This window comes from Rana temporaria, chromosome 1, assembly GCF_905171775.1.
Source record: "Rana temporaria chromosome 1, aRanTem1.1, whole genome shotgun sequence".
Lineage (NCBI taxonomy): Eukaryota > Metazoa > Chordata > Amphibia > Anura > Ranidae > Rana > Rana temporaria.
Window position 1 is genome coordinate 484,641,574 of NC_053489.1, and position 25,223 is coordinate 484,666,796.

Genomic DNA, 25,223 nt, shown 5'->3' on the forward strand with positions numbered 1-25,223 from the left:
TGTGCTCTGCTATTGGAAACCTTGAAGTGATGGCATTTTCTACTATGTTTGGTTACAAATTGCAACCTGTATTGTCCTTTAAAAATAAATAATTTTCATCTACATGCTACCACTGTTGGTGTTCTATTATATAGTCACAAACATAAAAAAAAAGTCTTCCTGGTTGTGCAATTAGAAAGAGGGAAGCTCCTACTAAGTGCAGCAGACCAACAATTTGTAGTAAGCAACTCAAATGTTAAAAATAGCAACTTCCTTATAAAAAAATGTTAAACACTGGTGTCTTCTCTGTCCCTGTTCCCACTGTGGATCAGGCAACTACCGTTGTGCCTCTGTGTGGGGTACTGTAGAAGCAAAAGCCGACAAACCAAAGTCAGGAAGCGGAAAGAGTATTGTAATCCAGCTTGGGCAGGAAGTAACGTCAATCCCGGGGCACAGAGCAGTGTATGAGGGTGACTTATGGAACATGCACAGACAAATCTGAGCCATACTCGTACACTGCTCTGTGCCCCGGGATTGACGTCACTACCGCCCCTGCGCTGGCGATGCACTCCAAGCTGGATTGCATTATTCTTCTGCTTCCTGGCTCCAGTTTGTCGGCGCTGGCTGCTAAAGTATCCACACGGAGTCACAGCCGGCACTGCCTGGTACATAGTGGGAACCTGGGACCGGAATGCTGTTTTTAACATGTTGGTCTGCTGAACTAATATGGCACTTCCCTATTTCTGCTTGCACTCAGTTTCTATAGTTCACTTCAAGCTCTTGGATAGTAGCCACAAGTTTGATGCAGACCCTAAGGCTGGTTTCACACGGGTGTTCTCTGTAGTCTGCATCTGCCTGCTCAGCAGGGGACCCCTGACCTAAGCAGGCAGATGACAGGTCTGTGTCTGCTCCCCTTTGCAGAGTGGACACAGACACAACCCCGTGGCAATTCTCTAGCAAGAGAAAAGTTGCAGTGGTGAGTCTACAGCAAAAGCTCTGCAAGTCACAGTGACCCAACCCTGTCTTGGGATGACTATTGCACAACATAACTAAACCAGAACTTGCAGCAGACTTGCAGAATGTTTGCAAAGAAAGTTGATCTGGAGACATTCAATGTGGATGCAATTTTGCAACAAACCTGTGAAGCCTGGCACATCTAGCAATAGCCTAGCAAGTCATTTTTCAACTTGCAGCTCAATTGCTTGCTATCTGGGATAGATGCTCATTTTGCAGAAACGTGGACTAAACTTTAGATGGCTGCAGTGGATTTTGAAGGTACTTCTATGTTAATATGTATGGAGATTAGAAAGATTACCTTGAAATGTAAAAAAAGCATTATTACTTGCGTATTTCCAGTGAGTTCTGACTGTAGAAATTACATCTGACAACTATGGCTTATACTGTACAGCAACAGTTGGGCAAGTCATTCATACCCCGATCACTTGTATGAGAGTCATGCTGTCAGGATGCTTTAGCTTTCCTAAGGTATGCTGAAAACTAGTGTCTCTACATTTCATTGGAACAAGCAGAAAACACACCACAACCTGAGACATGAATCTCACATCATCTTATAGAAATAACTGCTCTGCACTGCACCCTAGCAATTTTCTTCTTAATTCGCTTTATTATAACTTTTCTCAGCAGTTAGTTACCTTGTGTTTCATGGTTTAGGATTACCAGGCTGATTTATTTAAAGTGTTTGTGAACTTTCACTGTTCTCTTGAATGCAAGTTAGAGGTGGATGGACGGGCACAGACAAAATGTTGGTTTGGTCCCTAAAATACAATGCAATTTGTTGGTGATTTTTTGTGCAATTACCGGTTACCAATTTTAAAGGAAAACTCTAATATTGTGTGTATTATAGGGAGATTATACTTTATGCTGTTGGTGCTTTTTTAATGCGTTGTGCCAGTCCAAACTGTATTTTAGTGCACGGTAGCCCACTTTAAACTGGAAAGTTCACATAGGCATCAGTTGCTCACGCATGGGGTTCTTCCACATCAATATGAACAGTCAAATTAAAATAACGAGTCGCCTGCCTCCCTTGTTGGTGCAGCACCTTTGCTTTTCTTACCAGTCCCTCTGACTGTGTTGTTCAGCTCTACTGGTTTACTTGGCTCTTTTAGCCTTAGTCTCAGCACACTGCTGTATGGCCCAGGCCTGGCCTCTGGATAGGGGTATTCTTAACTCCCCCAATAGAAGCCCAACTGACTTCTAGAATGAGACCTCCTGTCTGCTGGCTGGGGCTCCTCTCACCCCATAAGTGAGACCTTCTATCTCTTGACTCCTGGCTGGGGCTCCCCTGAACCCCTGGGTGAGACTACATGTCTCTTGACTCCTGACTGGAGCTCCTCTTACCCCATGGGTGAGACTTTCTGTCTCTGAACTGGGGAGCACTGAGCTATCCTCATTTTTGAGTATATTACAACCCTGCATATCTGTGTACTCAGGCTGCAGACATCTAGTAAAATTCAGACACGGTATGGAAGGTTCCTTTCCGAGCTACAGAATCCAAAGAAAACCAAACACACCGCTTTCTCCACTCAGAAACAATGGTCCGGAGCCTCGCATTAATCCTTAATGTGAATTCTGTGTCATGTTCTCCTCCATTTTTACAACAAAAGGGTCTCCGTCTGTCACAGTATGTATATTCATACATAAAGGAGTGTTTGTGTGTGTGTGTGAAATGTAGGATTTCCTGAGAAAACACGGCAATAATTGTTTTTTAACACACATGGAGTAAACCTTGGACAGAGCTATATGGGGATACATCTGCATAAATCATGCATTTGTTATGTACATTTTAGAGCAGATAAGAGGTACAATCGTGTTTTTTTTTCTATTTACCGTACCTCCTGGCAAAAAAAAAAAACTCGAAAATTTGAAAAGGAACAGAGAGCGCCACCTGCTGTTCAAATATAAAAGCACAGATGTTTATAAGCATTGTTTCATAAACTTCTAACTAAAATTATGAAACTTCTTACATTATAAAGAAAGGAAATGTACAAACAACTTTACATCACCTATCAAAAAAAAGTTCCTGTTAAATATAAATTTGTCATTTAGTGCCATTTCACACTTCTGCGCTCTGCGAGATTGCATGTGATTCGCACCACACTGCAGTGCAAATTACATGCGATGTCTGTGCGATGTGATTTTAGCCATCCATATAGTATGGCTAGCGCATTGCATTCAGACCAAACTCGCACAGAACCCTTTTTTTGGTCTGCACTAGAATCGGATCGCATAGGTGTTCACAGCCATACGATCCTATTCATGTCCGAACTGTCTGTTCGCAGTGCGAGATGAATTTGGGGTGTCAGTAACAATGTAACCAAATATACAAGAACCTGGGAGGGAACCCTTAGAAGGAAAGGTCACCCCCAGGGAAGGGCTACTATTGGTAAATCAAGGTCTATACTCAAGGGTGCGAATAATCTCTATAATTTATTGAATATCAAAGTACTACAGAACAAGATAAAAAATGTAAATATATATTGTGACGTAAAAAACGTGGCAGAGCTGATAAGTGAAAAAGTATGCTACCGCCTAAGCAATGTAGTTATGTCAGACTCACAAACAAAAAACACATAACAAACATGTAACAATAAAACTCAGATAGTCCGGACACATTGGTGTCACTTCTGTGATGGTTCACCAGGGCAAACCCCTATTTGTGAATTAAATATTATGCTATAGATATAAGCCTAATAAATTGGTGAACAAGTCACAGAGGTGACACTGCGGGAAGGGGGAGCAGGCTGTGATGAAAGTGCCCTGAATGGGTCTAGAGTAAGAATGCTATATAGACAGCTGTTGGTTGGAGCAAAGGGGCGTGAGTAGGGCCCACTGTCTGGCGATATATGCCTAGCATGCAAAAATATCCAGAGCAGTCAGTATAGGCATTCGGGGCTTTAATAGGACTTGAGGGACTGTCAGTAACAATGTATTGATGCTCCCGGCAGTTCGCCTATGGCAGTGCGAACTGGTGTGCGAGTCGGCTGTGAATTGGGAACCTGCAGTGGATCTGGTTGCTACCGGATACAACACTTGGCATATCGCATCTTCTCCTTTTGCTACCTTATTCAATGATTCCACTAAATCCTGCATTGAAACAAATGTTTTGCAGCTACATGCTGCTAGTCTCCCTCAATTCCCCAAGTTTCAGTTGTGTTCAGGGCCGGATTCCAGACAAGGCCAACAAGCCCAGGCCTCGGGGGCGGTAGTGGGTGCAGGGGCGGCACTGCAGCTGAGAGGAGAGGACACTTTAATTCCCCCCCCCTGTCATGTCACGGATGGTGAGAGGAAAGAAAACCGAGGGAAGAGGAGGTGAGATGGTTTTCAATGTCATTTTCGGCAGCAGCACTCCCCCCAATGATCAATGTCATTTTTGGCAGCAACACCCCCCCCCCCTTAGTTCTCAATGTCCCCCGGCGGATAATGTCCCCCCCCTGTACTGCACAGGTGGGGGCGGCATTGAAGGACCCGGCCTTGGGGCGGCAAAGGGAGTAAATCCGGGCCTGGTTGTGTTGTCTGCAAAGCGGCTCAATGTGAGATCAGATTGTGTATCTTTTAATTGGCCTGAAAAAGCTAACATCTACTTTGCAAAATGCTTTTTATGATGAGTCTGCAAGTATTACAGTGAACTTAGTCCATCACAGTTGTTCTCAAAGCGTTTTAAAATGTCATTATCGTCTCCTAACGATGATGGTATTCAGATGCAGAACCCTTTTCCCATTAAAGAATAATATGCATTTTCCATTAGACACATTTGTCTTCAGCACCTAATAAACATCTCTTCATGATCATTAGACATTGTATTTAGTTTTGTCAGATCAGCAGTAAATGTTTGATTTGTTGTAAATGGAACCACTTAGTTTGTATCGATAGTAAAACTTGACAGCAACAGCATTAGGAGCAATATACTGTGAACCAAGGATATTTGTGTGAGCTTCTCAGGCTGTATTGGAATGAAGTCCTGTGCCCACCGCTGTGAGTGCTGGCCGAGAATGGAGCTTGTCTATGCTCCAGGCAATGGTAGAGAGTGATAGGTGTCCTGGGAGCCGCAGATCAATTTAAGACCTGCTGGATGATGGTGAATGTCAGTCTCAGCCTGGACCCCACCAGGCCACACCCAAACATGTTTCACTCCGCCCACCAGAGCATACTCATGGAGATGGAGGTCATTCCCATGAGTAAGCTCTGGTGGGTGGAGTGAAACGTACATGTTGTTTTTAGTGTTTTGAATTTTGGGCAAATGAAAGCCAGTGGAGGTAATTGGCAGAGAGGGGTGGCAGACTCCGACTGGCTAGTTATGGGAACATATTCCAAATCAAATACATTTTAGCCACTTAACCAGAGGGTTCAGGGGGCTGTAGATTTTTAAGTCTATAAAATACTGATACAATGTATGTGTAATATTTTCACAAAATGTCAAGGTATTTTCCAACACTTGTTTAAAGTGTTTGTAAAGGCTAAGGCCAGGTTCACACTCTCTGCGGCTGCAAATTGCAGCATGGGGTCCGGTGCGTCCCTGTTCCCCATTTCAGGGGCGAATCCGTTCTGAATTCGGACCCGAAACAGAGTCATAGACGCACAGGACCCTTTTCCTGTGTGGACCACGACTACCCCGGAGCAGTGTGAACCGGCTCCATTGAGAGCAAGTCACACTTTCTCCTGTTATGCAAATTGGATGCAGGGAAACCCTCATCCAATTTGCATAAGTGTGAACCCAGCCTAAAGTTTTTTTTACCTTCATGCATTCATTGCACGAAGGTAAAAAACGTGTGCAGCAGTTCCCCCAGCCCCCTAATACTCACCTAAGCCCCTGTGCGGTCCAGCAATGTGCACTATGCCTCGGCTCTTCAGGTACTCTTCCACCTTATTGGCTGAGAGAGCATTTGGCTCACACTGCTGTCAATCACGGCAGGGCAACTGCTCAGGAGCCCCCATTGCAATCTGCTTGCTCTTGGGACACTTGGCATGAGGGAGGGGCCAGGAGCGCCAGGGGGGGCAAAAAGAGGAGGATAAGGGCTGCTCTGTGCAAAAGCCCTTCACAGAGCATTTAATTATAACTTGTTCGTTATTGGCTTTACCACTTGCAGACCGCCTTAGTCGGAATGAACATTTTTGAATATATCGCACTGTGCTTATGTGTAGCAGCCAGCACAACCCAAGACCAGTGGAAAAACGTAAATGGTAAACAAAGTGCAGCGCTCATATAATATGCTCACAAGATGTTGTGGTGAGTACATAAAGTGACAACCATAAGAAATTTAAACCAAATGGATAAATTATATCAAAAAAAGTACTATAAATTATGTACAGAAGTGACAACCATAAGAGAATTGAACCAAATGGAAAGTAGTATCGAAAATAGTAATGTAAAAATGTTCAGAAATAAAAATATCTCAGTCCACCAATGTGCAAGGGGTCAAAAGTTTTAAGATGCAAAGGTGAAGATGAATGAACATCACTGGATTTTCCAAAAACAGAAGACCTCGGAGGGAGTGAAAGCTAGATAAACTTGCAGAGAGAACCGCCACCAGCTGTATCAAGGCTTACCAGAGATATTGGACTGTGCACCATTGGATCTCGGACAGGGGCGGACTGACCATTCAGGCACTCGGGCATTGCCCGAGGGCCCCATGCCCCTAGGGGCCCATCAGGGTTGCCAGCCTCAGGAAAACTAGGGACAGTATGTAAAAATCTGTGTTTTTTTTTTTCCATCTGTCCCTGAAATGTCCCTTACCAACATCCTTTTGGTCTAAAAATCCCAAGATTATAGTTTCCGCGCCTCTCCAGTACCTTTTCAGTGTGTGTATGTATACTGTGTGTGTATATTGTGTGTCTGTGTATACTGTGTGGCCCCATAAGCTATTGCCTGGGGCCCCATAATCTCCTATTGCCTGCAGGCTCCATAACCTCCTATTGACAGGGGGCCCCATAATCTCCTATTGCCCGGGGGCCCCATGAGTTGTCAGTCTGCCCCTGATCTCGGATACAGGTATTCACACGTCCAAATCGTAATAATTTGGGTATATCATGGATGGAGGATGGATGTTCCAATACAGTCAAATTGGTTATGGGAGGAAGGACTCGATATTTCATACGTGGTTACCGAGAATTGAAAGAAAAGGCCCACATAGCGTAATACCGTAAAAATTTTAATAAATAAAAAAGTAAACATTCACATTTGCGTAGTACATAAAAGCTTGGATAGAAACGCAGAGTAGAGTAGTGGTGTAGGTAGATGTCACCTGGCACGTTTTGTCTTATGAGACTTCATCTGGGGCGTGACACCAGACCCCCACCCCCACCCTTTTATATGGTACATCATATTTTTAACGTTAAATACTGGGGTTATGGCTGCAGCTAGATGCCATATTTCCGGTATCATTTTTCCCCTTAGGGGGCAAAATGTCCCTGTTCTGACTCTCGTGCCCACGATCGCTGGCCACATGCAGCGGGCGCGTGCCTGCTATCCCTACTTGAAGGGTCAACGTACAGCTCTGACGGTTAGCAAGGATTTTCCAACCTCCCGCTGTATAATGACGGTGGCTGGTCGGCAAGTGGTTAAATGCTGGTGATCAAGGAGCCATATCCTGCTGAACAAGAACATTTTTAAAATAATTTAGAAATGTTTATAGGCAGTACTGCCTTTTAAAGGAAAAGTAGGGACAAAGCTTTTTTGTCCCTTCTTCTTCTATGGCTCACAGGAATGCACTTTGTTCTGCATTTCTGTGACCCATTTTTGCCCAAAGGCTGGCTAAAGTCTGCTGGCAGCACTCCAGGCCCTGAAACAATCCTAACTTTACATTTGTTGTAAAGTCTGTGAATAGCATTACTGCCATACTCTGTTATAACATGGTATAATACACAGTGTAAATTTTTTTTTTAAATGATGCCGCCAATTATTTTATAGCACCGCTGTGGGGTCCCACAGATCTCCTCCCCTGATCTAAGGACTACAGCAGGAGGGTCTGAGATTCCCCTCTCTGTCGTTAGCGGAGAGGTCATGTGACCACTGTGCTGTCCGCTCAGCCCCTCTCACTGTAGTCCTTAGAGCAGGAGGTCATGTGACCACACAGCGGTGAACTGAAATAAGGTATTTAGAGGCATTTTTAAAAAACATTGACATTGTTTATTTTATCTTGTTATAACAGAGGGGCTGGCAGTAATGCTATTCACTGACTTTACTGTCACACGAAATGCGGCGGGAGGGGAGGGGCTGGTTTGGTGATCGCTCACACGCTAGTAACTGACAGGCGGGGAGAGGGAGGCGAGACTCTAACACAGCAGGATGACTGAGGCATGTAAACTGACCATGGTATCAAGGATCAGCAACAGGAGCAGGCAGGATCAACCAGGTTTTTTACAGCATAGAAAGGGACAAATTAGCACTATGCCGTATAACCTGATTTGAAGGAACAGGATATTTTTGTTTTGTTTTGTTTTTTTAAGGGTTACAAACTCTTTAATGTTGGTATCCACCCAGATGCCTGGACCAGCCGCTGAGAGCCTGACCACATGTTCCCAACCCCTCTGCAGCTCAGCACTCCAATGAGTCTCTGGCTCCCTGTTCACTGAAGATCGAGAATCGAGCAATCGGTGGTCTCTGATTGCTCAGTTCTCAGTCTTAGAGGCAGTAGGGGACAGATGCAGCATCGGACCACAAAGATGAGTATAAATGTTTTTCTTTAAATTCCTGAGCTTCTCTTTTAATAAACTTTGGCCCGGATTCAGAAAGGAGTTACGTCGGCGTATCTCCAGATACGCCGGCGTAACTCCGAATGCGGGCCGTCGCATCTCGGCGCCTGATTCATAGAATCAGATACGCCTCAATGTTGCCTAGATACGAGCGGCGTAAGTCACCTACGCCGTCGTATCTTAGGGTGCAATATTTAAGCTGACCGCTAGGGGCGCTTCCCTAGACTTCTGCGTCGAATATGCAAATTAGGTAGATACGCCGATTCAGAAACGTACGTCCGCCCGGTGCATTTTTTTTTACGTCGTTTACGTAAGGCTTTTTCCGGCGTAAAATTACCCCTGCTCTATGAGGCGTAGCCAATTTTAAGTTTACGTCGTTTGCGTAAGTCGTACGCGAATAGGGCTGTGCGTAAACTACGTTCACGTCTAAAGCATTGACTATTTGCGCCGTAATTTGGAGCATGCGCACTTGGATATTTTCACAGATGGCGCGTGCGCCGTTCGTTAACGTCAATTACATGGGGTCACGGCAAATTAGCATACAACACGCCCCCTACAGCCTATTTTGAATTACGCTGGCTTACGCCGGCCAATATACGCTACGCCGCCGTAACTTTAGGCGCAAGTTCTTTCTGAATACAGGACTTGCCTCTCAAAGTTACGGTATGAGATACGCTACGCCTGCATAACAATACGCATTTGTATCTGAATCCGGGCCCTTGTGTTTATATTCGTAGGCCAACACAGTATGTGTAGTACGCCTAGGGTGCGTATGTGTATCTCTTGGTTTAAGAATTACAGGTAGGTTTTTCATGTGCGAAAAAAAAACAGAATCCAGTAAAAATCCTTTACAAATCTATCATAAAAGCTTGCATCAACTTTGCTAGTATAGACATAATTACAGAGATACAATTAGAAGTTCCAGTCATGTCTCTACCATCTGTTGCTGAGTTTAGCCCAGGACTTTATATATTAACAGGCTAGAGGCTCCTTCACATCTGCACTGTATAAATATATCCTAAGGCAGCTTCACAAACAAACATTAAAAACATAATATAAAAAAAGGGGAAGTAAGAAGGGAATGTTTCTTATTTTAAATGTAGCAGGTGGTTTACAAGAAGTACCAAAACATTTCAGAGGTGCCAAGTCCTCTTTCTCAGCAACGTGTGAGTACATAAGGAGGATCTTCACTGCATCTGAGCACCACAAACCAAAAACCCTATTTTAATTCATTTTTAATCCATCCATGTCTGTATGCTTTATTTTGTTGAGAAATCACACCCCCCTAGCATTTTTGAATATGGCCATTATGAGTAAGGGCAGATAATTCTTGTACCATTTACTTGCTAGAATCCATCTGCCTCAAGCATGCATACAGGAGAGTGTGCTTGGCTGAGATAACCCCTCTAGGGGTTCTGATACCGAGCATTTGCACGAGTACTTGTACTCGTGCAAATGCTCCGATGCCTAATCCGATACCTGGGCAGTCAGGGGTGATCGGTTCGGCGGTTGGAGGCCGGCCGTTACAAGCACCGATCTCCTTGTATAGATTTAAATAAAGTAGCTGACAGCCGCTTCCCCCCCCCCACGGCTTTCAGCTGCTTTATTGAAATCTATATAGGGAGATTGGTTCTTTGCAAATCCCCCCTCACCGCCGCACCGATCACCCCTGACTGTCCCCTATGTCCTCCTCCGGTCAAACTCCATGTCCACCTCCATGCTGCTCCATTCCCCCTCCATGTCCTCCTCCATGCTGCTCCGTTCCCCTTCCATGTCCCCCTCTGCGCTCTTCCTCTGGTCCCCCTCTGCGCTCTTCCTCTGGTCCCCCTCTGCGCTCTTCCTCTGGTCCCCCTCTGCGCTCTTCCTCTGGTCCCCCTCTGCGCTCTTCCTCTGGTCCCCCTCTGCGCTCTTCCTCTGGTCCCCCTCTGCGCTCTTCCTCTGGTCCCCCTCTGCGCTCTTCCTCTGGTCCCCCTCTGCGCTCCTCGTATGGTCCCCCTCTGCGCTCCTCGTCTGGTCCCCCTCTGCGCTCCTCGTCTGGTCCCCCTCTGCGCTCCTCGTCTGGTCCCCCTCGGCGCTCCTCGTCTGGTCCCCCCCTGTGCTCCTCCTCTGGTCCCCCTCTGTGCTCCTCCTCTGCCCCCCCTTGCTCCCCCTCTGTGTCCTCCTCCATGCTGCACCAGTCTCCCTCTGTGTACCCCTCCGGTCCCCCTCCAGTCCCCCTCTGTGTCCTTATCCGTGTTGCTCCAGTTCCCCTCTGTGTTTCTCCCGCGGTACACCTTGGTGTCCTCCTCCGTGTTGCTCCAGTCCCCCTCTGTGTACCCCTCCGGTCTCCTTCTGTGCTCCTCCTCTGGTACCCCTCGGTGTGACCCTCTGTTCCCCCTCTGTGTACCCCTCCGATCCCACTCTGCTCCTCCCACGGTCCCCCTCTGTGTCCTCCTCCGTGCTGCTCCTGTCCCTCTCTGTGCTCCTCCCCCGGTGGCCCTCTGTGTCCTCTTCCGTGCTGCTCCAGTCCCCCTCTGTTCTCCTCCATTCCCCCTTGTCCCGGAGAATGTCAGGATGGAGAGCGGAGGAAAGAGCCAGTAAATCTGTTATTTACCAGGAACCTTCCTTTTCTGAATGAACAGAGTCGGGGATCACTGACTCTGTCCATTCATAGCTGTCACTAAGCATTGTAACTTGTTTCCTCTGCTTCAGTTTTTAAATAAACAGGAGCCTCTGTACTACTTTTGGTGACTTTGGGAGCGATTTCAGATACATCTGTGTGGGTTGCTGCACAGATGTCTATACAAATCGCACCACGAGGTCGCCAGAAGTAGTACAGAACTTACTTTTGTGAATCGGCGCGGCTCCGCAATTTCAGCGTCGCACTGTTTCGGACCGTGCATTTGCCAGCAATAGCCGCTGAACTGGCATGTCAAATTGCATGCCAAATTGCTGCAATTTGAACCTGGGCTAAAGGATCTTCATATGCTGATATAGGTCCATCACCATTTTAACTCCCTTTACATTTTCTGGCAAGTCAAACTAAGGCCATGTGTGTCAGCAAAGTCACGCCACGACAGTTCTCACCAACATTCAGCTGTGCTTATGTATTAAACATGAGATCACTAAGTTGAAAGCATTGTAAATGAACACATTTCTGCTGCTGTAGTTCCTTATTATTCCCTATTATTCCCTGCGGCCTTATAAAGGCTTTTAAATCACATAAGGCAGTTTATTGCAGTGCGCTTGGATTTTTGTCTACATGCACTAATTGTTTTCAGGAGTCACTTGGGGTAGCTGTTATCAGAACACTGAAAGCTTCTTTCAGCTACCTTTCTTTGCTGGTGATCTCATCTGTTTAATGCAGCTGTGTGAGAAGATTGGTAAAAAAATCATTCTTTTGCCATTGTTTTCTTGCATCATTCATGTCATTTTTCTTTGCTTCTTTACCTTGCAACTAATCGCATTCTTTCTTTTTCTGTGTGTTATAACATATGTAATAGGTTGATATCTACAGGCTCAGGTGCAAAATATAAGCTGGGTACAGAAGGCTAAGGAATGCTGCAAGAGCATTCTTCCAGATTGTTGCCTCCGTTCTGCCATACTGAAGTTTACCTCCATAAACAGGAAAAAGAAGAGGGCTGGGATACAGTGCAAGATAGGCTTATCAGCAGGGCATCACTAATGATAAGGGCAGGTTTAGACTAAGGTAGGTCTTGATCTAGACCAGGGGTCTCCAAACTGCGGCCCGAGGGCCAGATGTGGCCCCTTGCTAGCCTTTATCCGGCCCTTGGGGCACTATTCCTCCCACTGATATGAGACAATATTTCTCCAACTGACACCAACAATGGGGCACTATATCTTCCACCGATACCAATGATGGGATACTACTCCACTTCCTATTGACCACCAGCCCTGGGGCCATATTTATTTTCACTGATGCTGGGTCATTGACATCTATTGCCCCTGCTGGCCACAATCTGGCCCTCCTAAAGACTGAAAGACAATAAACTTTGTTGAAAAGCTTGGAGACCCCTGATCTAGACACGTTTCCCCATACTAACATTGGCCTGGAGGTATGCATAGCCTAAAGACCATTTCCTGATAGAAAATAGATATCTGTAAACGCAAAAAAAATTATTATGAAAGATGAAAGTGCTACTCTTGCCATTAGTTTACTGTGCTTACAATTGATAAAAATAAACCATTTATAAATACTATATAAAAGTGACTAGTGCTGAAAAAGTATGCTAATAAAATCAATCTTAATAATCAAAAGTCAATTGTGCAAATTAAAGTGCTCATGCAGTTGCGTCTCGTAAAAGTGCAAATTTGCTCCCCACTTGTACTCCCCACTCACTGACTTTTAAGCCTCATACACACGATTGGATTTTCCAACAGGAATTGTATGATGGCAGGCTTTTGCCGGAAAATCCTACCATTTGTATGCTCCATCGGACAATTGTTGGATTTTCCAACAACAAATGTTAGATAGCATGCTTTTAAATTTTCCGACAACAAATGTGTGCTGTCGGGATTATGCGATCGTATGTACAGAAGTCCTTTGGAAAAAAATCCAAAGTACAAACACACATGCTCGAAAGCAATGCCAACCATAACATAACATTAGCAGAAGTTGCCCAAAGGGTGGCACTAAAGAGCTGAAAAATTGTGTAGTTTTGTGTTTGTTGGCCGACAATTCTTTGTTCATGTCATGGCCAACGCCCTTCGGATAAAAGTCCTACGATTTGTCCGCGAAAAATCCAATCGTGTGTACCAGGCTTTATGCCGCATACAGACGGTCGTTTTTTGCGATGGAAAAAAAATTAAGTTTGAAGTGATGAAAAAAAACGACATTTTTGAAACTTCATTTTCAAAAACGATGTACAGTAGCATACACACCATCGTTTTGAAAAATGATGAACAAAGTGACGGCACTCTAAAGGGGAAGTTCTATTCGCCTTGAGGCTGCTTTTAGCTGGTTACTTGTTAGTAAAAGAAGTTTTTGTGCTTTTTTGTCTGTTACAGCGTGATGAATGTGCTTACTCCATTATGAATGGTAGTTTTACCTCCCGTCTCAAAACTTGCTTCTGGGCATGTGCGGGTTTAAAACGTCATTTTTGCCCACACACGATAATTTTTTATGACACAAAAAATGACATTTTAAAAAATGACATAAAAAATTTGAGCATGTTCGAATTTTTTTTTTGTCATTTTTCAGAAGACATAAAATGACATTTTGCCCACACACGATCATTTTAAATGACATTTTTAAAAATGTCATTTTATTTCATCACAAAAAATTACCGTCTGTACGCGGCATTAGAGTCAAAAACACTTCTTGGTTGTAGTAACCTCATCTGGTGAATGGCATCTTATCTCTTTTTTCATTCAGTAATGCCGTTAAATATAGTTAGTGTGTCATGTAAATTTATAAAGAGATCTCCATATCGCTATAATGTTTTTATCTTTATTAAAATAGGTTTATAAAAGCAATTACTCACATTTGCTGATTACAATACGGGCATGTGACAAAGATCCACTTGCTGTTTCAGCATGCGTTCCAAATATCAGAAGTACGTAACTGTCAATCCCCCTTGGCGCATTTCACCCCTGCCACTGGGCGACCTCAGAAGCTGGGGCGGCCAGTGACAATGCTTCTTAAATAACGAATTCCCCATCTACTTCTTTCTTATTCCTCCCACTACAGTTTGTTGCATCACTTTCACCTCACTTCCTGTTCCTCGTCTGTTTTTTTTTTTTGGACGCCTTATGTATTGTTCGGTATAGCGTCCATAATTAGTGTTGGTATGGCGTATGAATATTCCCAATCATTTCCACTTAGTACTGGTGCCATATTACTGCACCTCAGATTATATTATTATGTTAATTCATATGTTAATACTCCCAAACTATAAAATGCATCCTATTCTTCTCCTTTATATTAGTGACCTAATTGGTGTAACCTGATTTACAAAGTACTCCTGTATACGCGCAATATAACTCAATATTACTCGCATACTATACACCATTTAATACCTTTCATGTAACCTCTTAAAACCATATTATTTCCTTATAAACCTCCTAATTCCCTTAAACCAGCATATACAAATTGACATCAATACATTTTTTTCATTACTAATTTCTGTAAAAAAAAATAAACCTACAAAATTTAAAAATGACGATAAGTCCATTATTAATATTCTCCGCGTAACATTTATTATGCATATTTATATAAATGCACAGTTGATAAATAGTTGATAAATAAATAAAATGTATTAAATATAAAAAAAAATTATGAAAAAATGTATTCTGAAACCGTTAACATTCTACAGTCAATCCCTTGGGCACCAATTTTAATTTTTGTTAAAACTTTTTCTTTAGTTTTGTATAGAGTGGAGAGGGATTAGAACAGGGTTTGACAAATTTGCTTGGAATCTAGGAGCTATCTAAAAAAGTTAGGAGCCAGAAAATGTGCCCCGTCGAGCTCGCGCACAGAAGCGAACACATACGTGAGTAGCGCCCGCATATGTAAACAGTATTCAAACCACACGTGAGGTATCGCCGCGATCGTTAGAGCAATCATTCTAGCTCTAGACCTCCTCTTTAACTCAAAACATACAACCTGTAGATTTTTTTAAATGTCGCCTATGAATATTTTAAAGGGTAAAAGTTTGTCGGCATTTCACGAGCAGACACAATTTTGAAGCGTGACATGTTGGGTATCAATTTACTCGGCGTAACATTATCTTTCACAATATAAAAAAAAAATGGGATAACTTTACTGTTGTCTTATTTTTTAATAAAAAAAAGTATATTTTTTTTCCCAAAAAAGTACGCTTGTAAGACCGCTGCGCATATACGGTGTGACAGAAAGTATTGCAATGATCGCCATTTTATTCTCTAGGGTGTTAGAATAAAAAATATATATAATGTTTGGGGGTTCTAATTAGAGGGAAGGAGATGGCAGTGAAAATAGTGAAAAATGACACACATTATAATTGCTGCAATGCCAATGTAATGTAATGCCAACGGCCACCACCAGATGGCGCCAGCTCACAGAAGCTTCCGAAGAGCTTGTGATTTCACAAAGCAGCGGCCTCAATTACCGGCCGTCGCGGACCCGCCGCGATCGCGCGGCGGGGGAGGTGGGGGCACACGGAGACAGACGCGGCCTCAATTACTGGCGGGCGCGAGGTCACAATTTCTTGTCGCCAATGCAACCTGGCGCCCGGATATTGTCGACCCCTGGATTAGAACGCCTGACCGTTTTATTTTATTGCTGTCTGGGCCCCATTAGGGAAATTCACCCTCTACATGTCCTGTTTACCATTATCATTGAAAGTGTATAGTTAATGAAAATCTCAAATTTTGGGTTGTCCCCAGAAAAGTAATAGAATGGAAATTCTAGTTCTGGTGGCCTGGGGGTCCCCAATGGATTCTCTTAATTTGCAGGATTCTAATGCCGCGTACACACGGTCGTTTTTTGTCTTGTAAAAAAACGTTGTTTTTTCTCATGAAAAAAAACAACGTTTTTCAAACTTCATTTAAAAAAACGATGTTGCCTACACACCATAATTTTTTCAAAATGCTCTAGCAAAGCGCGGTTACGTTCAGCACGTACAGTGGCACTCTGTTCCATTCAAGCTCGCGTCATAACTTGCTTCTGAGCATGCGCGGGTTTAAAACGTTGTTTTAGCCCACACATGATAATTTTTTCTGACACAGAAAATGAAGTTTTGAAAAACAACATAAACAATTGAAGCGTGTTCGAATTTTTTTTTGACGTTTTTCAGAAAACCTAAAACGAAGTTTTCCCCACACACGGTCATTTTAAATGACGTTTTTAAAAGTAACGTTTTTTTTCATCACAAAAAACGACCATGTGTACGCGGCATAAGGGTGATGGACATTGGGGATTTTTTATTAAAAGTTAAACATTTTCTCGTGTGGTCCTCATACAGCTTTTTTTCCTGCCTTGCTTCAGGCTGGGTTAACATGCAATTTGCATGTCAGGAGATTGTGCTCTCTATTGCACAAGAGTCCTGTGCGTCTTCTGGTCCGTTTTCAGGTCCGAATTCATGTAAAAATTCTGGCTGAAATCAGATATGAAACGTTGAACAGGGACACACCGGAGCCCTACTGTGAGCCGCTCCGTGCTGTTGTGTAAACCCAGCCTTAAATTTTTGTCTTTGGATTTAAACCAGCTGAATTTCTATATCTAGTGTTGGACAGGGTGTCTTTAGTACAGTATTTCCATCATTTATGGCCAGCACTTAACCAGAACATTTTCAATCAGGACAAGATATAACCCCAGTTCCAACAAGTTTGGATACTGTGTAACAGCTACATACAAACAGAATGCACATCTAGGTTTTATTCATAATAGAAAACATATCAAATACACCATTTTAAAAAATAAGGACATTTTTGAAATTGATGGTAGCAACGCATCTCAAAAAGTTGGAACAGAGCAACAAAAAGCTGGTAAAGTAAGTGTTGCTAACAAGGAAGAACTGGAAGAACATTTTGCAAACTAGGTTATTTGGCAACAGGTCAGTAACATGGTTGGGAGAGTGCAAAATCTGATGCAGCTGTGCATGGTAACAAAAATCAAAAAGCTGATTGGTTTCTATGCAGAGTTGCACCAGATTTTGTCAACCTCAGAGTATCTTAGAAGTAAAGATGGGCTCACCAATCTGTGAAAAGCTGCGTTAATTTCAGAATTAATGTTCCTCAACATAAAATTGCAAAGATGTTAAATATACTGCATCATCAACTGCAGTACATTACATCATCAAAAGTTTCAGACACTCTGTGCACAAAGTACAAGGCCGAAATACAATGACCATTGGCTGCAGATTGAAAAGGAAAGGTCATTTACAAAATGATTAGGGTCGCAATTATATGTGCTATATACCGTAATTCTTTATTTGCTATTTTCCTCCCCACAAAAGTGGAGTTACCCTTTAAACATTTGCAATACAGTGTGCTCTGTGTTAGGCGGGCCATAAATGGTTCAAATCCCGGTCAGTTCAGCAGGAACCGGCTGAGATTTAAACCGCGTATGGGCAGGCTGAATGTACCAAGTTGGTTGATGGATGAACTTGGGTACAACCAGCATTCCGGGTTTTACCTGTGATTATCGCTAATCGCTTTCTTCTCCTGGTGGGGACAGCTTCCCCCCACCGGGAGAAGACAATGGTCTGGCAGGAGGGATTCCCACATCAACACGGTCTATGTTGATGGGGGGAATCGAGCGAATTTCTTTCTTCCAACCAAGAAATTTGCTCCATGTATAATTTTGTGTAATTTTAGGGCTTAACATGTGCCTCCTAATGTACATGGACACTTAGGAAAATATTGAGTTACTTCTACAGGCAGGCACCCCTCATCGCAAAACTCCTGCAGAAGCAGCTTTTTGTAAGCCCATTGTGCATGGACCCTTGAGCAGTTTTTACGAACCAGCAGCAGTGTTTTTTTAAACATTTGTATTTCCTAAGGCACCTAGACTTGAGGCTTTTTACTGTTTCATAGTGAAGAATAAACATCTGTAAGCTATTTTAAAAAGGCAAGGTAGTCATGGCAATAAGAAGTGCAGCATCATTTGTTTTAACTACTTTAGGTGATGGATATCATGACTAAACAAGCATGCTTTAAAGCCTCTTTAAAATATAATTTATTTCTTTAAATGTGGATGAAGATGCTTTTAGAGTTGATCAATGACAGAAGTGCTTTGTAATCCTGTTATGTCATCCAATTCTTTAAATAAGCCTTGAAATCTGAAAAGAACAGTAGGCCTGAGCATGCATAGTTGCCCTGTGTCCCCCTTTTTTGCACAGCACATTTGCTGCGGCAGGTGGTCTATAAAGTGCAACACCTTTATTCATCAATGTGGCCTTCTTTCTTAGGAAACCCTGACAGAATGTAATGACTGAAACTTTTACTGCCCCTTCTATGCTAACATGCTGTGACATTCGAAACTGGAAAAGTTGTGACACTTCCTCATTCTGCATTCCTACTGGCCCATAAGTATGGTGATTTAACTTGTTGGCCAATAGGAATGTACATGTAAGTTGTGAGGAGAAGCTCCGGGTTTTCCAGGAATTGGCCGAACTATTCAGCGCACCCTGCTGTTCAGCTGTTTCAGGACTTGGGGACTTTGTTGTTGTCTTTTTTTTTTTTTTTTTCTTACAGTTTACAGTCAAACCTACCTAGATGGCAGGAAACCAAGAAGGGCAAGTTTCTTGCATGTACAATAATAACAATAATCAATTCTTCTTCTCTTGCAGTGTGTGGGGATATCCATGGCCAGTTTTTTGACTTGATGAAGTTATTTGAAGTAGGAGGATCACCTGCCAACACGCGTTACCTCTTCTTGGGAGACTACGTTGACAGAGGATACTTCAGCATTGAAGTAATTATAATTATAGTTTCCGGGAACTACTTTTTCCTCTGCATATTTATCTCATAGTGCATTACTGCTTTTTTCCTTTTTTCAAATGTTCTAGTTTTGAATGTGTAAGGCAGGGTAGTAAGATTAGTTTATTATGTGTTGATTACCTTAGGATAAACTCCCTGTCCACAGTGATTAGCGATATTTATACACTATCAGTCCTGTATACTGCCACCAGCATAGATAAAAACCCCACAAAAATTCTAAAGGTGTAATGCCCAGAAGTATCCAGGCACCACAGGCACAAACCATTGGTATTAAATACACCTTTGGGTCTCCTTCTCACCCTCCATTTTATATTGTAAATCCAATTAGCAGTGTTTTAATTTTAAGGAAAAAATGGTGCGAGTCCACAGGAAATGTTCTGTAAAAAAAATCTTCTGTGAACCACATTTATACATGAACCTGTGGTCAGGTTAAGTATTCAAATATTCTTAACAAACGGTAAGTTAAAGTGGAAGGCAAGTTAAACCCGAACTAAGCTTAAATCTACTCCCACCACCATGCTAAACCTATTCTATCTACCTGGTAAACGGATTAAAGCCTATATCTACCTATTCTGAAGTCTGAAAAATTGAACCCCCATTAAAATCTTATTTCTCAAATATAAAATGCTAATAATTAGTAAACCTGTAGGTAGCACTGGCTTTTACTAACAGACGGAGACTTTGGTGGGAGCAAAGAATAGGTTGCAAAATTATCTTAAATTCTACATACGGAATGCTGCCACAGCTCCAAGATAGGAACACTTGCTTTTATAGGTAAGGCTTGGAGAGCCAGGATGGATTTGATGCACCCAAGTCAGAGAATCCAGATGCCCATATGGATCCCACCGCAAAAAAATTCTAAGTCTAATGCCCCTACACACACTCAGGATTTCCGACAGGAAAAATGCAGCTGGGAATCCCGACGGGGAAAAAAGCTAAAAGCTCTCATCGCAGTTTTCCCGTCGGAAATCCAGGCCGTGTGTACGAGGCATAAGAGGGCAAACGGCACTTTTTGACCTACCTGTAAAAAGTGGTCAAACATTTTGTTTCATTGCTTGTAATGTGGCTCTTTGGCACTGGACCCTGCGGACACTGGAACCCTGTGCAGTTTTGACCAAGGTGTTTCTAGTTGGGTGTTGCAGGTCCAGGACAGTGGACACTAATAAGAGGGGACAGAGCCCCTGAAGGTCCAAGAGGACATAGCCCGCCATGATGGGTCCTTGACATTTTTGGGAGGATCCTTCAGTGAGAGATGGTGAGTGTCTGTGTGGGGGCCACTTTGAGCTAAATTGGCTACAGCTTTCTATGGTGTCTTTCCGCTTTTTGCCTCTAAGGGCAGTGGCGAGGTGTTCCTTGTGCAATAACATCTATAGCAGGGCTCAAAATTTCACTCTTATGCTGGGAAGGTAGCATGGTGGTAAAGCTTGTGGTTTAACCAGCACGCTTTGGAAGGTTGTCTTCTAGAAAGCAGGGAGAGGGGTCCATGCTGGAAAGAGGACTCTAGTTGTAGACCCACTGTGTTTGCAACTCCTGATAGATCAGGGGTGATAGGTGTGTCTGAGTTACTACATCTGTCTGGTAGTGTGGTCACTGTGGGGGGAGTCATCCTCAGTTTATGTCACTGAGGATGACCTGGCTGCAGCATTGGCGGGCCTGGAAGGTAAAATCGTTGATATGATTGCATGGCACAGGGAGGTAAAAAGCGAAAGGTCCCCTTCCCCAGATTCCCCTCTGGTGGTGGGGGGACACTGAGGAGGAGGTGGTTGGTGTAGAACTTGTAGAACGTCCAGCAGTGGAGTCTGCCTCTGAGGACTCTGAGCCAGAGGAGGCTCAGGGACCATCTGTGTCTTCAGCTCAAAGGGTGTTTGTGCAATCTCTCTCTGAGATGGTTCACTGAAACTTTAGGTTACCTCTGTCTGAAACCTCAGCAGTTAAGTATTCTTCCTGGGGTGTCATTGCATCCTCCTCAGAATTTTCCCTTGCACCCTCTCTTAGAGGAGATGTATGCTTAGTGGGATAATCCAGATAGGGTGTTTGTTCCACCAAAAATATTTTCTCTTCTTTATCCAATTAAGGAGAAGTTCTTAAAGACGTGAGGTATGCCTGCAGTGGGCGCAGCAGTTTTCTGCCTCAATATGGGGGATAATGTTCAGGTTTTTAAGGACCTGACTGACAAGCTCTGCTCTGCAACCTGCAGTGGCAGCCATTAATGTTTGCCAAAGCCTGAAGGTTTGTATTACGTTGAGTGGTGAGAAGGAGCCTAGCACATGTGGAGGCTGACACTAGTGAAGGGGTAATGAAAAAGGGTTGAGTCCAACAGATTTCTCATTTGGCTCTGGTGTCTATTTCACAGGTTCTGTGGTTAAAGAGCTAGGCTGCTGAGCTGCCCTGTAAAAAGTTGTTAATGGGGTTTTCCTTTCATGACAAATGCCTGTTCAGTAAGGACTTGGATAAATAATATATAAAAAAGCACTCCCAAGAGACTGGGTCCAAAGGAAAAGCACAGAATCGGGGACAGAGGAGGGCCTGGCCAGCCAAGTCAAAAAAGAGTCCCAAGTCCTCTTCATTATGAAGAGGCACGCCCACTCATGCGAGTGGGGGTGGGGCTGCTGGCTTTTTCGGGAGTTTGACAAGGAGAGATTTCTGACAATTGGGTTCTTTCCACTGTCTTTCATGAGTACAGGTTGGAGTTTCAGGTTCTTCCTTCTCCCTGGTATATGAGATTGAATGTACCTGTAAAAGAGAGCTTCTTTGTTTCGGGTCAATTGTTGGCACAAGGGGTAATCAATTTGGTTCCAATAGCCAAAAAGTTCTTCAGCTTCTGCTCTAATAGCTTCACGGTCCCAAAGCCGAATGGGAAAGTGAGACCAATTTTGGACCTGGAAAGTTTAAACTAATTTCCAAAGGTCTGGTCATTTCACATGGAGTCCTGCAGTCTATTGTGGCCTCACTCCAGCAGGGAGTGAGGCCACAATATATCTTGTCGATTGACATCAGGGATGCATATCTCAATGTGTCAATTTTTCCTGTGCATCAAAAATTCTTACATTTTGCAGTGGAGGACCAGCACTTTCAGTTTGTGGCTCTGCCTTTTGAGCTGGCCACAGCTCTTGCCTATTTGCCTCTCCGCCTCTCCCCAGTTCTGGACATGTTAAGAATTCAAGGAGTGTGCATCTTGGGGTATTATAGGGCCTGGCGGTGGCTTCTTTCTCTCCCTCCCTCCCTCCCTTCATATGGATTTTTTTGGGACATCCCAGTTGGCCATGATTTATAGCCTACTTTGTGTCCCATGCAGTATGATGAAGAAAATTGGGTTTTTGACCTTACCTGTAAAATCCATTTCTTGAAGTACATGCCAGGACACCGAGGTCCCTGCCCTCTTTTGAGGGGTTCATTGCTTGCAACAAAACTGAATAGCTTCCTGAGTAAGAAGGGGTTATATAGGGGAGGACTTGGTCTCCCAGTGTGCATTTACCTATACGTGATGCATTACCTAGATAGTCATTATTTATAGCCTGCTCTGTGTACTCAAAGAAATAAATTTTACAGGTAAGTACACAAACCCAATTGTTTGATCAGGGTATATCACCAGATTCCGAACATAAATTCATTTTGAATAGTGAAACCTCATAGTAAATGATAAAATGCAAATAGGGAAATTTTTCTCAACTTGGTTTTATCTTAAAAGCAGTACCTACAAATACAGGTGAATTATTTAAATAAAAACACAAGGAAAATGTTCCCTTTTCAGTCATTTATTCAACAAAAATATCAATATGGTGTACTGTAGAGAAAAAAAATATACACCCTTGGCTTCAGAAGCTGCTATTGCTCCTCTTACCAGAAATGACTTCTTGTAGGGTTTTTACATAACCGCCTACCAGTTTTTTTACATTAATGACATTTTTAACCACATATCCATGTAAAATTCCTTCAGTGGCAAGATAATTATGGGATTTTAAATCCCTCCACAACATTTTAATTGGGTTTAAAACTGCTGCTGGACTAGGCAAGTCCAGAACCCTCTCCATTTCTTTTTGGGCCATTCCAAGGTGGATTTTCTAGTCTGATTCAAATTATTATCATGTTTAAAGATTTGTGTCTGGTTCAACCTTAACTTTTGGACAGATTGGTTTCTCAGTCTCAAAAAGCTGTCCAGGCCCTGAAGCAGCAAAGCAACCCCAGGCCATAATGTTCCCATCACCATCCTCCTTCACCATTGATATAAAGTGGTTCTCCTAAAAATGCTGTCTTCATTTCCCCCCAAACTGAGATTTTAAGCCAGCCATAGTCGGAGGTTGCAGGACAGAAAATCTCTCAAATCCCCATCAATACATTCAGTGTTGATGGGGGAGCTCCTCCTGCAGAGCCATTGTGTTTCTTCCAGCGGGTGTGTGTGTGTGTGGGGGGGGGGGGGGGTTTGGGGCAGGGGGAGATATAACAGTCATTAGCAATAATTGTATGTAAAATCTGACATGCTGGTTGATCGATCAACTTTGGTACATTCAGCCTGCCCATACATGGTTTGATTCTTGGACGGTCCCTGCTGAACCGGACAAAATTAAAACCATCATATGTCCAGCTTTAATCATTGGCAGCAAATATGGATCAAGGATCCAAGGATTTAAAGTTGTGGTAAATCTAGGGATACGCTTACTTTTTCCAAATTAGAATTTTCAATCCTTTACATTATGAGAATGAATACACCATTTAAACTTTATATGTAATTTGTTCAAGTATATCAACTTAATCTATAACTGGTTGAATGAAGATCTAATGTTTGCTTGTTTTAAATATGTTGAAAAGTCAATATTTTCCATGGAGTATGCTTGATTTTTCACATGACTTTACAAAAATTCAGAAGAATCAAAAAGTGATGAACTGCTGATTCTCCTGATTCATACCTAATCCGCATGAGTTTGCTGTCTACTTTGACTCCAAACCTGTTTGCAACACAGGAAAATGTGTGGTATATGAAGTCCATGGGCCAGATTCTCGTAGACTGGCGTATCTTAGCGGCGGCGTATTGATCTGATTTACGTTACGCCGCCGCAACTTACACGGGCAAATGCTGTATTCTCAAAGCACTTGCTCCATAAGTTGCGGCGGCGTAGCGTAAATCGGCCGGCGTAAGCCCACCTAATTCAAATGTGGAAGGGGGGGCGTGTTTTATGTGAATCTACTGTGACCCGACGTGATTGACATTTTTCACAAACGGCGCATGCGCCGTCCGTGGAAATCTCCCAGTGTACATTGCTCCTAATACGCCGCAAGGACGTATTGGTTTTGACGTGGACGTAAATTACGTCCAGCCCCATTCACGGACCAGTTACGCAAACAACGTAACTTTTTCAAATTTCGACGCGGGAACGACGGCAATACTTAACATTGGCTGCGCCTCATATAGCAGGGGCAACTATACGCCGGGAAAAGCCTAACGTAAACGTCGTAACTTTACTGCGTCGGCCGCGCATACGTTCGGGAATTCGCGTATCTAGCTAATTTGCATACTCGACGCGGAATTCGACGAAAGCGACACCTAGCGGTCAAAAAAAATAATGCAGTTTAGATATGATGGCGTAAGAGACTTGCGCCTGTCGGATCCAATGGATATCTATGCGTAACTGATTCTAAGAATCAGTCGCATAGATACGACGGCTCAACGCAGAGATACGACGGCGTATCTGGAGATACGCCGTCGTATCTCGGTTGAGAATCTGGGCCCATGATTCTAGAAAATCGGAGGTTCTAATTTTTTTTAAAACCTCAATGCAGGGTTTACTGAACCATTTAAAATAAAGGAATATCAAGTAGACAAAATGTTGCTGTAGAGTTTACCCTCTGTTATTGACAACGTTATTGACAATAAATTGCTTAAAAATGGTGTTCTTCAACATGGTTAACAAATGTGAAGTTAAAGCAGACCCAAATCCCATTATACACCCAACTTATTTTATTCAGACACCCCTTCCCCCCGTTCCAAGATCAGAATAAAATCTGTGTTATACTGGTCATCCGTATCGGACGTTTCTGGCTGCCGCCACCAAATAAGGCTACGCTGGTTGTGTTGGGGTACAGACAGCCACAGTGCAGTGGGGTGAGTCCATAAAGGG

General features: G+C 43.2%; 1 protein-coding gene across 5 annotated transcripts in view; it reads left to right on the forward strand.

The window, feature by feature from the left end:
* Positions 1 to 25,223, forward strand: part of PPP3CA (protein phosphatase 3 catalytic subunit alpha) — a 353,670-nt gene that overhangs the window by 213,858 nt on the left and 114,589 nt on the right. For all 5 annotated transcript variants that reach the window (XM_040329963.1, XM_040329973.1, XM_040329989.1 and 2 more), the window contains exon 3: positions 18,960 to 19,084. In XM_040329963.1, the coding sequence (XP_040185897.1) occupies positions 18,960 to 19,084 (125 nt within the window). The remainder of the gene's footprint in view (positions 1 to 18,959; positions 19,085 to 25,223) is intronic.